Source organism: Cupressus sempervirens, chromosome 10 (genome assembly GCF_028749045.1).
Source record: "Cupressus sempervirens isolate cs-2001-9-10 chromosome 10, ASM2874904v1, whole genome shotgun sequence".
Lineage (NCBI taxonomy): Eukaryota > Viridiplantae > Streptophyta > Pinopsida > Cupressales > Cupressaceae > Cupressus > Cupressus sempervirens.
In genome coordinates this window covers 817,502,241-817,518,085 of record NC_143127.1, presented here as the reverse complement: position 1 = coordinate 817,518,085, position 15,845 = coordinate 817,502,241, and the positions used below count along the sequence as shown (strand labels likewise).

The window sequence follows — 15,845 nt, the reverse complement described above, 5'->3', positions numbered from 1 at the left end:
CAGGAATTTATGCTTCATGCGCTCGCAGAGAAAATTGTTTCTGAGCAGCATTGGTGGATGTAAAATCCAATTAAATTTTATTTTATTTGAAATCTTCATTTTAAAAAAGTGGGATTTAACATGGGATTTAAAACGTGGATTCCAAATAACAAGTATTTTGAGGGGAGATGGAATTCTTGTTTTGGGAGTCAAATGGGGATACCAAATCCACATTTCTCCAAATCTCAATTCCTATTTTGCACACCCAAACAATGGAGTTAAAATTTTCAGGGATTGGGCATGCCAATTCTTGTCTAATTCTAACAACCAAACGAGGCACTCTATTTCAATGTTGGTTTCCATTGGGTTTGGCGTTGTTGTCAAAGAGATTTCTTTTATTTAAATAAAAAGAGCAAAATGAAGTATCGTGCTTTTTCAAGATTGGCATCAGAATAGAAAATTGTGAACAATCAACACAAAGTGATCAAAATCAAATAAATAGGCATCTCCTCCCTTAAATATAGTACATAGGTGATTTAAATCACAAAGGCGATAAGTACAAGACTCTGATAGGTTTCTAATGTGAATCGCCTATTTTAGTCTGACAAGCAGAATAATTTTCAGCAATTAATTTTTTTTTTTTTTTAATTTGATAAACAATATATATGTTTTAATCAAAAGGAAGAAGAAGAAATATTCTGGGTTTAATCAACATAAAATTTTAGTCCTAGCTAGATTTAGAACATTTCTCCATCTAGTTTATATGTCGTTTAATATCAAAATTTCTAAGATCCAAATATCTATTTAATTAAAACCAACAATTTGATTCATAGGCATCCAAGAAGACACGAAGCGAACAAATCTTTTCCAATGAAATATTCAATCTCGAATTTTCAAACCCTACCTCTCCCTGATGCTAATAATCTGGCAATAGGGTGAAATTCTAGTTGCAAGAAAATCCTTCAAGCCACCAAAATACACTTCTTTTCCAAACACCAAAGTTACTCTCCAAAACTTATGTGTGCAATGAGTCAAAAACCTCTAATTATAGAATTCTAATATCTCTTTTAGGATTTCTATTTCTAAAATCCCTAAATGGTTTTTATTTTATTTTATTACTCTTTTCATACACATTTAACTCACTTTTTAATTAAAATGTTATTTTATTCTTATTTCCCCACTTTATTATTTAATGCAACTCATAAAAATAATTATTTATTATTTTTAATCAATAAAATAATTAAAGCACATTCTTTAAATGTAAAACTAATTTTAGTCAATATGAATTAAAAAATCCCACTAAAAATATTTAATGTTTAATATTTAATATTTTAATTATTAATATCTTTTAAAAATAATTTTCTAAATTAAGGCTTTAAGTTGAATATTTTAATTTAACAACTATTCAAATAATCCCAACAATTAAATGTCGTCTTATTTAACATTTTCCCCTCTTTAATACAATAACATTTAATAATTCAATTATCAATGATTAATCCAAAAATCATAAATCGGCATTCTATTAAGCAAATCACAAAGTCAAACTACATGAAATGCATAAGGAAATCCACCACAACGAAAATCAAACCATGGACACACAAAAGACTCGCGGGTTTAAAAAGCACAAACAGATAGTTATGAGTCCTCCTTATAAGACAAGTATTTAGGTTATGGTTGCAATTGGACCTAATCATTATCTTCTCATTCTTACCATTGAGTTATTGCAATAGGGCAACACTCATCCTGGCAATTCAAGGAAGTCAATGCCTAGTACCTACATCCTCAATAAAAGACGACCATATATATATATATATATATATATATATATATAAACAAGTAATGATAGGGAGTGATACATCATGCAGATCTTGGCTAGTAGGTGACTACAACCCCCTCCCTTAACCATGTCAAACAGAAAGGTAAAATAGACATGCACCGTACACATGCAAGTGTGAGGTAAGTATCATAATAAATCACAAGTCAAAACATCGAGTGCTCAAATATAACAATGCACCATTATGAATGTAAAATAATTCTCATTAAAGACATCATATGACATTTATGGAAGTAAATCACATTCACTAATTGAGAATCACTCAAAAATCAAGCACAAGTAATCATAGTCATTATACAACACGTGAAATATACTCAACTAAGTAACCATCACTAATATATCTATAATCCAAGTTATGAAACAATATCATATAACTGTAAATCAAATATTTCTAAAACTAACCAATGCATGAAATAGGCCTAAAAGAGTTTGGCAATCAAAATAGAAGAACAAACTATGGATGGACATTATAGGTGTTATATCATGCCCTTAGGCTTATAGTTACATTGAATTCTCTAGGCACCCTATTGTGATCTCCTCTCTAATCCTTACTGTGGTGGACTATTGGGGTGAAGCTATAGTTTAAAGTATGTGATGCTATTGCTTATTTACTTAAAAGTTCAAAAGCAATTATATGATTAAATTACAAATACTATTTGTAAACAAATTATGTTTCGGAACTATTACTTGAGGCAAAAAAATCATGCATATCCCTATTTTGGAATATTATAGTTGTATTAGAGTTTTGCAATCAACTACTATCACGATATTTCTATGTCTGCATGACACCTATACTATCCAAATGAAAAATCAGAAGCTAAAAACATCCAGGGGCTTCCAATTTCTCAAGCTATTGTCAGCAAGTACTTTAAATATACATACAATCATGTTTTAATTGCAAGTAAAATCATTGCATTGAAAATTCTGCTATTTGGATTATGTTTTCTTATACATTTTTTTCACTACCATCTATTTAGTATTTTGAAGTGCATGTTTCAATAGTATCATCTACCAATCATTATGACCAACATGATTTTCACTTCTATAATACCCCCATTTTTACCAACATTAGAGTTTAAAGGATTAGACTATTACTATAATCCTCATAGGCTATTTACTGGGGACAAAAGGTTTTCAAAGGCAAAGGCTTGGTTACAAAAAGGGTCTTGTCTTCTCCACAATTTAGTATGTTACAATTTTGTCTTCCTTTGACTCAAATTGGACTTCGTTTGGGCTTAGTTTCGTGCACTTACTATTTATGGCAAGTTTGATGACATGCTATTTATGGCAAGTTTGGTGATGATTGAGATAGACTCTTTCTATTTAAAGAAGTGCATTTGGTCACATGGGAAAATAAAAAGTGTGAAACCTATCTCAGATGACATTTTTAAAGGATAAGTATTTTAGAAGTTATTATTATTTTAATGACCAAATTATTATTATAATATTAAATGAAAGGTGTATTGATGAAGGTTCTTTAGAGAAAAGTGTGAGGAAGAAGTCAAGTTGCATTATAAAATAAACTTGATGGAGAAAAATAATTCTTTCTTATTTATTGTTTTAATTATTTTGTGAAGTTGTTGAAGGTGTTTAACAAGGATTTCTTAAAGCCCAATTCACACTTTGAGCCATTGAAAGACATGGCAAATTGTGCTATGATTATCTGGTAAAATATTTCTGATTATTCTGATCACGATCTTGGTGCTGTTCCAAGATTAGTTCTACATTTGCAGCAATTTTTTTTACTTAATTGGGCTTTTGGAATTCTCAGCCTTCAAAACTGGCAACTATGATTTGAGGGTGCGTTTGGCTGCAAATTGGTGTTGATAATCATATGACTTTTTAATTAGTTGGATGGCATTTCTACTTGGCGTTTGGCACTACAACTGTGTGCCTAAAACCCCGATTGGTTTGATGTTATTCGAACGCCAACAGGGGTGTTTTGTCTCCTTCCCACATCATTAGACGTGAGTATTTCCTGTTGTCGTTTGGGTATCACAATTGTTGTGGCGTAAATCCTAACAGCCACGATTTGCCTAGTGTGGAATGGGCTTTGGATTTTCAAACTACTGCAAGCAAATTGGCGTCTTATCTAGCACGTTTCTTTATTACAATTGACATGTATTTGAGAGTTCTTGTAATAATTTGAGAATAGAATTACAAATCATTGGCTTTGATTGAAAATTTAGTTTGTAATCAATTGCATTAAAGTCTAATATCATTGGAGTCACAATTACTTGAATGTCAAGAGCTACTCCATTAATATTCAGTTATCATGCCAACTATCTGCATTAATGTCTAGCTGTTGTAACTGCAAATTTACCTTGTGTGTGACATCTATATGCATTCAAAAGGTCAAAAGAATTGTAATGGTACTATCATTATCTGCCTAGACAACTTAGAAATCATTTGGAAGTATTTAAATCGCATTTGACATCATTTCAAGCAATCATTATCAACTGAAAATAAAGTGCAGCAAGATAAAGGTGTCATGCAAAGTGTTTGACGAAATGTCAACATCTAAAAAGTGAAGTATTTGATGTTGTTGGTGTTGGAACTGGCTGGGATTCTTACAACTTTCCCCTATGATCACAGCCAAAGAGGGTTGGCTGAGAACATTGCAGAAGGTTTAACCTTAACCCAAAATTTATTGATATAAATCTAGACTTATCATGGAGGGCAAATAGTCTTATTGTGATTAGATTCTTTTGACAAAAAACAAGCTTAAGCAATTGTCCTTATATTGGTCATAAAACTAAGCTGAGAGGGGCATTTTGACAGAATGTTTGTTCTTCAACCAAGGCCTTTGTTGATCTGGATCAACAAAATAGTAAGCAACAAATTGTGCTGCCTCATCATCCATCAGCTGCCTTGCCCAATGGACTCTTTTTGATGGGTCGCTTCCTGGGCCTGAACACCTACAACATCAACAAGAACAGTGTATGAGTGAATAGCTTGCCATTTTATCAAAAAGAAACCCTGTCAAAAATCACTTCAGCATACCTGTATTCATAGAAGCAAGCACTTCTTTCATTTTCAGGTTTATTCCAGTTATTCCAGCCCTCTGGTTTGATGCATGTGTCCATCCATGTATATGCAAATACCACTCTGGCAAATGGTGCCCATGGCCGTCCAAGATGCATGCAACAGTTTCCTCCACTACCAGTGATGATACACCTAAATGTTGCAATAATTTTACACATCTCAGCCTTCTTTTCATTATCCAACACAACAAAACAGAGCAGTAAAGTTTTTGCACTGCTACCATATGGGAACCACAAATTTGCATTTTTGGAAAAGACAGATTTTGTAAACCAAGTCAGATGTATTTGAAACACGATGATGTGCAATAATAGTTCATCATTTTTTAACATTGGATTAAGGTAAATTTAATAAAGATGAAATATTTGAGGATAAAGCTTTGTCAATTAGGAAAGAAGCTGGAGAGTAAAAAGCCCGAAACAGTCAATTTTTGCAGAAATCAGCATTCCTCTCCCGTACTAACAATTTTTTGAAGATGTGCTTTGAAGGTCCCCTGTGATTATTCAACAAAGTACAGAGCTAAAAGGTCACAGAGAAATGACTAATCATGGAAAATAATCATCACTGTGATAATTAAACATTAAAAATACTCCACATAGTGAAAAACAAATTAAAAATATCTAACTAATTCAATACTTATCTTTTTGAAAATAATATATTGGGTAGAAATATCTAAGACTGATAATGACTGAGAATCAAGGTAGGTTTATAAATTATAATGCGTTACATAAACCAAGGACTCTTTTCAGAATCACCATTCCTCTCCCATACTAACACATGTTTAAAGGTGTGAGTGTGCTTTGTAGGTCTCCATCTATTGTGATTATTCCCCAAGGTACAGAGCGAAAAGGGTCAAAGAGAAATGACTAATCATGGAAAGAAATCATCACAAAGATAATTAAACATTAAAAGTACTCCACACTGAAAAACAAATCAAGCAAATCTCACCAGTTCTATGATATGGAAGTCCATCTTATTGCAAAGAAGATACTGAGTACAAATATCTCACTGATAACGACCAAGGATCGAGATAGGTTTATATTTTATAAGGTATAGCATAAACCAAGAACTTTGCCGATTGGAAGAGGCAAAAGGATGAAAACTCAAAGCAGTGAATTTTCAAGAAATCAGCTTGCTTCACCTTCATCCTCTTACCAACCAACGCTTGGAGGTGTTTGTTGCTTGTGGGGTCCATTACTTCACAATTTTTTGATTTAATATTAAATACTTTACATAGGAAAAGATGCCATGAAATAAAAATATCTAATGAATACTACACAGTGTTAGCTGGCTAACTATAAATGTATTGTTTTGTACAATGCAAAGTAATCATGAATAACTCAGATCATAAATGTTATAGCATGAACAACCAGAGATCACAAAATAACACAGTACAACAGGTGGCAAAATGATAGATCTGTTCACAGCATAGTATTTCCATACAATCTATGATGCTATGAATTGTTCTGACCATATCAATAATGCTCAGTAGTTGGTTAAGTCTACCGACCATTGTCAACTAACACCATTTTGGAACAACTATTTTATTATACTACTTGGTTTACACCATCTCCCCCACAAATCTTATCATCTTCTAGATGATAGAAAAAAATGGGGCAAAAAATATATAAAGTAAATCTATTGGAATGGGTGAGAAGACGTCCTTGGCATAGTCGAGGATGTGGCATGTGGAAGTTGCTAGCAAAGGATCCTCAAGTCCCCATTTGCTACCATTTCCTTTTCACATGCCGCCTTCAATAATCTCAAGGCATTCGTCAAATCCTTCTAGGCAATTGCCAATTGTTGTTCCTTTCCCACACGAGCTATCTTCTCGTGTCAGATCGTTCTTGAGCTCCCTTACTCTCCCCTATAGGATTGCCCCTCTCTCCACGGTGACAGTATTTTCCTCCTTTTCCTTTGGAGCCATCCATGTCATGTGTTGTAGCTATAGGAATATTGCGCAAAATGTCTACTCCATCCTAGAAAGGGTACTTATCCTTGTGTGCCCTCTGTGTCATGCGAGAACATGCGGCATACTCCATGCCTCTACCCTTTTTGGTATCTCCATCTCTAGCCACCCTTGCACTGTGAGGCATTTAGTGAATTCCCTTTCACACTCCTTTGTCACACATCTCAGAGGTGCCTCCACTACCATGGTAACTGGCCCCTATCCAACTCTCTTGCCTGGTCTTCCATATCCTATGTAGTTTCCATGGCCTCTAGCTCCAAAGAGAATTGTTGTGTAGAATCTCCAAATCTAGGGATGGAACTCTCTGCTCTGCCACCTTCCATGGCTCCAACCCCTACTTCTTCCCTATGTTGCCTCCCTCCCACCACAACTTCTAGTTGAGCTTGGGTGATTGATGGTACCTCCTTACTTTCTCCTTCAACATAGTGTCCCATTAGCAATGTTGGTGAAGTGGAAGTGTCATTCACTTCCATCTGAAATGTCACCAACAAGCTATCTACTTCTGCATACATGTCTCCCCTGTCCTAGTTGATTGTTGTCACCCTAGGGGCCTCTACCACCTTTGTAGCTAGAACTAAAGTTGTGACTATAGTGGTTGGGATAACTACTCCAATTGGGGGTGTCGAAGTGACTACAACTGCAATAGGTTGTGCTCTCTCTGTTCTATATTCAATGGTGATGCAAATAGTGTGAGCCTCCCTTATGTTTTCTGAGATCAACAAATTTGATAAGTGGTATTTGTTGTAGTGGAACTAAGCATGTCATGGATGACAATAGGGTGGAGTATTAGGCACTGCAAATATCTCTGCCCTATGTTAAGCACGACCCACTAGTGACCTTTCTGCAACAATTGGTGGAACTCCTTATACGACCTCTTGTGGAACTTCATGTACAACCTCATGCGTCACCCCCTTTGGAGTCTTTGCCCGTACGACTTCCACACGCACAACCTCCTTCAATACACCTTCTGTTTGCACAATCTCCTATACAGTCTCATGTATAGCCTCCTGTCCAGATTCTTCCTCTTCTACGCATTCCACTTTTGGGACTAGCTAGGGTAGGGGTTGTTCCCGTATTGGCACAAACTCTACTTCTTTTGATGTTTACCATACTTCGTTGTTTTGGCTACCCATGGCCTCTTTTGCGTGTGCCTGTGCCTATACTTCTTCTACCCTCATGAGGTCCCTACGACATGGTTCCATGAGGAACCCTTCATCCTTTAAGTTTACTTATAATACTTAGTTGTTGTTTCTTCTTCTTCCTCCGAGTTTTCATCCTCTTCCCCTCCTTCCTCAGCGCTTGTAACTTCTTGCCTAATCCTTTTCCTGAGTGGTTCGTAACTGCCTAAGCATGTCATGGATGACAACTAGGGTGGAGTATTAGGCACTGCAAATATCTTTTCCCTAAGTTAGGCACTACCAATGACCTTTCTGCAACAATTGGTTTAACTCCCTGTACAACCTCTTGTGGAACTTCATGTACAACCTCATGTGTAACCCCCTTTGGAGTCTTTACCCGTACGGCTTCCACACATACAACCTCCTTCAATACACCTTTCGTCTGCACAACCTCCTATGCAATCTCATGTGTGGCCTCCTGTCCAAATTCTTCCTCTCATACACATTCCACTTTTGGGACTAGCTAGGGCAAGGGTCGTTCTCGTATTGGCACAAACTCTACTTCTTTCGATGTTTACCATACTTTATTGTTTTGTACACCCATGGCCTCTTTTGCGTGTGCCTGTGCCCACACTTTTGCTGCCCGCATAAGGTCCCTATGGCATGGTTCCATGAGGAACCCTTCATCCTTTAAGTTGTCACTCTCTAAAGGGGAAATTGTCCCTCCAATTGATGTTTCTTCCTCTTCCTCGGAGTTTTCATCCTCTTCCCCTCTCACTCAGCGCTACTTGTAACTTCTTGACTAATCCTTTTCCTAAGTGGTTCGTAACTGCCCGGAGTGAGGGTATCAAGGTGGAGCCAGTAGTGCATGGTGGGCTTATAAAGCTCCACAAGGTTGGCTAGGATGAGCTTCCCCTTATGCTCTGGTGCCACTTGATTACGCAATGCCTCCAAAACTAAAGCAATGGTGTGGTGTGACATGTAGAAAGTTTTATGCTTCAACTACAAGAAGTCTTTGATGCAATCAAACAAGACATAACCCCAGTTATAAACCATGCCATTACTAAGGCCATTCATCAACCTAAGCATCCATATAGCAATATTTGATGCCCTACTTGCTGCCGTGAGTTTTCTTTATAGAACATTCATCATGCACTTCCATTCGGGGGAAGTTATGAAAAGATTTCTTCAACCCCCTGCCAATGTTGCTACTCCACGAGTTGTCTCATTGTTGCTTAGAGAGGTCTTGCCTGCTAATTATTTTCAATAATAATTTCCTATCCTCTGCCAACATCTTCGAAGAGGGCTTTGTTGTCGAGTGCCCTTTATATGGCACATCAAATACCTTATTGAATTCTTTGAGAATAAAAGATACTACCATTGTCTAGTGAAAGTACTATATGGAGGACTTTTGTGTATCCTGATTATATCCATAGACCATAGTGCACAACACAGGCTCAAACTTCTTGAGGCTGAAAATGGGCATAAGATGATTATGTCTATCTTCGCTTTTCTGAGTGAATCCTTTAGAGGGTGGTTGTCTGGAGTCCTTCCCACCAAGCCCTACACTCGCTTTGTGTAACACTTTCAAATATGAGGTTCTCTAATGTAACCATCGTGATTGCCATGTATGATCAGGTTCCTTCTGACGTGACTGTCCGAGACCATCGTGACTGTTTGGCAACTGTCAACCTCCTGTGCCCTTATTTATATGATATAATTTGCGATGGAAGTTTGAACAATCAACACAGCACTCAAACTCTCTTATCACAGATTAATATTCGAATATCTGTTTTATTATCATTTTAGTCCTCTATTTTCCGAATTCATTAACCCTTTCAACAATCAGCAATAAGAGATTATAGTGTAAGCAGTTCTTCACTGTGATTCAAATCCTGCATATTCTAAATCTATTGAAATTGAGATTTACACCAATAAGAAGACTTCAACATATTAAAACTTTACATGGTATCAGAGCCAAATTGGTAGAGAAATCTCAAATTTCAATTAAAGGAAAGAAATAATGTCAAATAACGTCAGAGTGGAAGATAGACTTGAAGGTGCATCAAATTTTTTCTCTTGGAAAACTCGTATTACTACAATTTTGGAAGAACTAGAACTAGAAACCTACATTGAAGAAGAAATCCTAGTACCTCAAAATGAATCAGAAAAACTCACTTGGAAAAGACGAAATAATAAAGCAAGGAAAATAATTGTCGATTCAGTAAAGGATCACATTCTTCCCTCTATATCAAATATCAAAAGTGCATATGAAGTATTCAAGATCATAAAAAATACATTTGAGATAAATAATTCAAGTAGAATGATAACCTTAAAATCTCAATTACTGAATATTAAAATGGAAAAAGGAGATTCTATTCAATCTTATTTCGAGAAAATTTTTGAAATGAAGAAACAATTATCGTCCATTGGAAACAAAATAGAAGATCAAAAACTTTCATTAATAATTCTGAGAGGGCTACCAATGTCTTGGGATACCTTCATACAAGTGGTAAGCAGACCTTCAATTCCTACTTTTAATCAATTGAAAAATGAATGCATAGCAGAAGAATCAAGGTTAATCTCCACAGGAATCACTTCAAATCAAGAGGGAGAAAATCAAGCTCTTCACACTATCTCGAATAAACAAAAGAGAAAATTCAATAAAAGGAAATTCAATAATAATAAAAGAAATTTTTAAAATAAAGATTACTCTCAAGTTAAGTGTGATAAGTGTGACAAGATGGGACATACCTTCAAAAACTGTCCGGAGAGAAAATTCTAGCCTCCCTTGCTAAAACAAAAGAAAATGAAAATCAACTATACTATTCCACACTTTCAAGTGAAGTAAATTCAAATAAAGAAACTTGGATCGTAGACAATGGTGCATCTCGTCACATCTCTGGATTCAGAGATATGTTTGATAGAATTGGAACTTGTATCATTGAAGGAGTTACAATTGGAGACAACTCCACCTATCCTGTAAAAGATATTGGGACCTGTTCTATCAAATTAAAAGATGAAACTACACTTAATCTTAAAGATGTTTTGTTTGTACCAGGTATAAAGAGAAATCTAATTTCTATCTCAAGTCTAACCAATGATGGATATCATGTCACCTTCAACAAAGACAAAGTACTATACTGGCCTAATAACTCAAATATGAAACATGCTATTACCATAAGGTCTAGATTTGGAACATTATATAGATTAAGCAATATTCAAATGCAAGCCCTCAATCATGAAACATCAAATGTTAATGAGTTATGGCATAGACGACTTGGGCACACTGGGTTTAGTTCACTTCCAAACTTAGATAAGATCACTTATGGTACTCCTAAACTAGACTCAACTCATATAGGATCATGCAAAGGGTGTGCCCTAGGGGAAATCATAAAACGACCTTTTCCCTCTAGTGAACATAAGTCAAAATCAGTTTTGGAACTAGTCCACTTAGACCTTTGTGGACCCATGCCCACACCATCTCTAGGAGGATTCCTTTATTATATATCCTTCATTGATGATTCTTCTAGGAAGACTTGGATCTATTTCTCGAAAGTCAAAGAATCAAATGAAATTCTATCAAAATTCAAAACCTTTAGAGCATTAGTAGAAAATCAGACAGGTAAAAGGATTAAAACATTAAGATCAGACAATGAAGGGGAATATACATCTGAAATCTTCAAAAGTTTTTGCAATTCTATTGGGATTAAGAGGGAGTACACAGTACCCTATAATCCTCAACAAAATGGAGTCGCAAAAAGAAAAAATAGAGCCATTGTTGAAGCTACAAAAGCTATGTTACATGATCAAAATATGCATGCCTCATTTTGGGCAGAAGCCTCTAATACTGCAGTATACATTCAAAACAGATGTCCACATTCAATTCTAAAGAATGCCACACCTAAAGAAGTCTTCTCAGGGACCAAACCAGATTTAAGTCATCTCAGAATATTCGGATGTCCAATCTATATACACATACCCAAAGAAAAGAGGACTAAACTCAAACCTTTTGGGAAGAGAAGTATATTTATAGGATATAGTGAAAATTCCAAGGGTTATAGAATTTATATTCCTGGACAAAGATCAGTTGAAATAAGTAGAGATGTAATTTTTGAAGAGCACTCTGCTTGAAAACTTTCAACTGGCATAGAAGATGAACCAAACTCAGATGATGAGGAAATTAGACAAACTGAAAATTAGAGGGAGCACACATCTGAAGAAAGAGAACTAGATATAACTAATGGGAAGCAAAGACCATTATGGGCAAGGAAGATGATTGAAGAAAGCAATGTAGAACCAGATGAGATCTCAAAAGAAAGCAAGAGAACTCGAAATCAATCATGTTACACTGCTCTTATAACTAAACTAAACAAAATTGAACCTTCAACAACTAAAGAAGCTCTAAATTCACAAGAGTGAAAAGATGCCATGGTGGAAGAATACAATTCCATAATGCAGAATGATGTCTGGGATATTGTACCTAGGCCTAAAGACAAATCAGTTGTATCTTCAAAATGGTTATACAAAATCAAATACGCCACAGATGGAAGCATTGAAAAACACAAAGCTAGATTTGTTACTCGAGGATTTTCTCAAAAAGTTGGCATTGACTATGAAGAAACTTTTGCTCCAGTAGCTTGTTACACTTCTGTAAGAACAATTATTGCAGTTGCAGCATCCAAAGGATGAACAATTCATCAAATAGATGTAAAAACTGCATTCCTAAATGGGGTCATTAATGAAGAAGTTTACATAGAACAACCTGAAGGGTTCACCGTGAAGGATAAAAAATTGTATGTATGTAAACTCAAGAAAGCATTCTATGGTCTCAAACAGGCCCCTCAAGCTTGGTATGAAAGGATAGACAACTATCTATCCAAACTTGGATACTCAAAGAATGAAGCCGACTCAAACATATACTTCAAAACCTCAAATGATGAGATGTTAATACTTGTTCTACACATTGATGATTTACTAATAACAAGAGATGATAAATTAATTGAAAAATGTAAACAAGATTTGATAAGCTGAATTTGAAATGAAAGATTTAGGGTTACTACACTACTTCTTGAGATTAGAAGTTAATCAAAAGAAGGACTACATTTTCTTACATCAAGGAAAGTACACTCAAGATATTCTGACTAGATTTGGAATGATGGATAGTAAGCCCTTATCTACTCCGATGGAAACAAACTTACACAAGCTAAAAGAAGAAGCAACAAAATCTGAGGACATTGATCCTACTCTCTTCAGACAGATAATTGGATCTCTTATGTATCTTGTGAATACCAAACTAGACATATGCTATGCTACCAATGTCCTTAGTCATTTTATGTGTAAACCTGAGAAGATTCACCTAATGGCTGCAAAACATATCTTAAGATATTTACGAGGATCTATTGGCTTTAGACTAAAGTATGAAAACATTGAGATAAATCTGGAAGGATATACTGACTCAGATTGGGCAGATTGCTCCTCTAACCGCAAAAGCACTACAGGTTGTTGCTTTAGTCTTGGATCAGCAATGATATCTTGGTTCAGCAGAAAACAACCAATTGTTGCCTTGAGTTCTACTAAAGCTGAGTATGTAGTTGCTTCCATTGGAGCACGTGAAGCAGTTTGGTTAAGGAAACTACTATTTGGGCTATTTGGAAAACCTCTAAATCCCCCAGTGATTCATTGCGATAATCAAAGTTGTATCAAGCTGTCAAAAAATCCAATTTTCCACAATCGATCAAAGCATATCAAGACTCCTTATCACTACATAAGAGACATGGTTGGCAAAGATATTATTAAATTAAGTTTTATAAGTACAAATGAACAAAATGCTCATATTTTCACCAAACCTCTTGCGAAGTTGAAAATTGTGTACTTCAGAGGAAAACTTGGTATGACATTGTTGTAAATGCATTTATTATCTAATATTCATGAATATAAATTGTTTTTTCTTGCAAGCTTGTATTGTGAAAAGTGACGACTTTTCTTATGAAAGGTGACGACCTTTCATGTGTTCTGATCCTATTATAAAGTGACGACTTTATTTTAGTTGATCTGTCTTCAAACAATGGTTGAAGTTAGTGTTATCTTTGTTCTTCGGGCCGGATTTTGCCGGACACCATGAAAACCCATTGTTTTGAAGTTACGGTTATCCTTGTTCTTCGGGCCGGATTTTGCCGGACACCATGAAAATCCATTGTGTTTTTTTCTCTATTAGTTTAAAACATTATGATGATTACACCTTATTGTGTAAGTTAAATTTATTTCAATTTCCCTTGCTAAAGAGGGAGTGTTAAGAATGTTACCTATGTGAGAAATTGAATCTATACTATTGTGCCTATAGATCTATACTCAAGTTTTATATTACATAATTGATTCATTAATTATATACAAGGTTGCATGGGTACTCGTACCCACGTACCCAAGTACCGGGTACACGTATCCCATGTACCGGGTACTCGGTGGAGAGCATCATAGCTAAGGACCTTGATTAAGATTCTGATTTTTTTTTTAGTTTTTTATTTTTGTATTATCTTGTTGTTTATCAAACTTAATTCGATACCAAATCAGTTTGAAACTTTGATACTCATTAACAATAAACTTTATCACTGTTCAAGTCATAAGTTTTCTGCCTTCTTTGTTATGCATCTAAGCATTTATCATGTATTATTTCAAACATATAGCAAATCTAAAACTGAAAACAATACATTACATTTGCAAACTTTATCAGTGTTCTTGTTTTGAAAAACCATTGTCATGACTAATAATTTCAGATTTTTTATAAATATAAAAGTATAATTTTTGAATAAGTTTGACATACCCAAGTACCTCCGTCCCCTATTATGAAAAATACTTTAAACATTAAACATTCAGCAATAGCATATATATATTTTTTGATTTTATATTTTTTATAAAATATTAATAATATAGAAAAAATTAGGCATACACACGTACTCCTGTCCCCTATTTTGAAAAATATGCGTACCCATACCCTTCCCGTTCCCGTACCCACGTACCCATGCAACCTTGATTATATATATATACATGAGATTATGTTGAGAATTAAAATAATGCAATATTAATATTAATCATATTACCAACCGCACATTATATTTACCGTGAAGTGTTTGTTTTGGGCAAATGATGATAATCACGTAAATACTAAGAAACAATCATGATTGCCATGTATGATCGGGTTCCTTCTGACGTGACTATCCCAGACCATCGTGACTATTTGGCAATTGTCCACCTCCCGTGCCCTTATTTATATGATATAATCTGCGATGGAAGTTTGAACAATCAACACGGCACTCAAACTCTCTTATCACAGATTAATATTTGAATATCTATTTTATTATCATTTCAGTCTTCTATTTTCCGAATTCATTAACCCTTTCAACAATCAGCAACACGAGATTATAGTGTAAGCAGTCCTTCACTGTGATTCAAATCCTGCATATTCTAAATCTATTGAAATTGAGATTTACACCAATAAGAAGACTTCAACATATTAAAACTTTACACGTCATACCCCTTCTTTTCCAGCGAGATGATGACAATGTCTAGGAAGAATTATTGGGTCCCAATAATAACCTTTTGGGCCATAAGTGTTCCAATTTGTTTAATGTTGTGTTGGTTGACACCCAACAAATAGAAGGTTGGCGACTAGAGTGTTGGCTTGCCAAGGGCCTTCCAAGTCTCCTCTAGCAATAAATTTATGCTAGATCCACCATCCGCAATGGTGTTGGTCAATGTACACTCCATGATTTCCATCTCGACTATTTTCGAGGTCTTTCCAACACTGACTGCCAACAACATCAAATTTGTGGTCCATTTGTGGAAGTACCATTTATGGAGTCTTCATTTTGTGCCTCATTTGTCCAACATTTGTTAATGGGCTTGT

At 35.2% G+C, this 15,845-nt stretch overlaps 1 protein-coding gene across 3 annotated transcripts in view; it reads right to left on the bottom strand.

Moving 5' to 3' along the window:
- Nucleotides 1-4,242: 4,242 nt before the first annotated feature.
- Nucleotides 4,243-15,845, bottom strand: part of LOC149536449 (pectinesterase 31-like) — a 76,866-nt gene continuing 65,263 nt past the window's right edge. For all 3 annotated transcript variants that reach the window (XM_089805404.1, XM_089805405.1, XM_089805403.1), the window contains exons 6-7: nt 4,817-4,990; nt 4,243-4,731 (exon numbers count right to left, since the gene is read on the bottom strand). In XM_089805404.1, the coding sequence (XP_089661530.1) occupies nt 4,569-4,731; nt 4,817-4,990 (337 nt within the window). In that variant the 3' untranslated portion in view covers nt 4,243-4,568. The remainder of the gene's footprint in view (nt 4,732-4,816; nt 4,991-15,845) is intronic.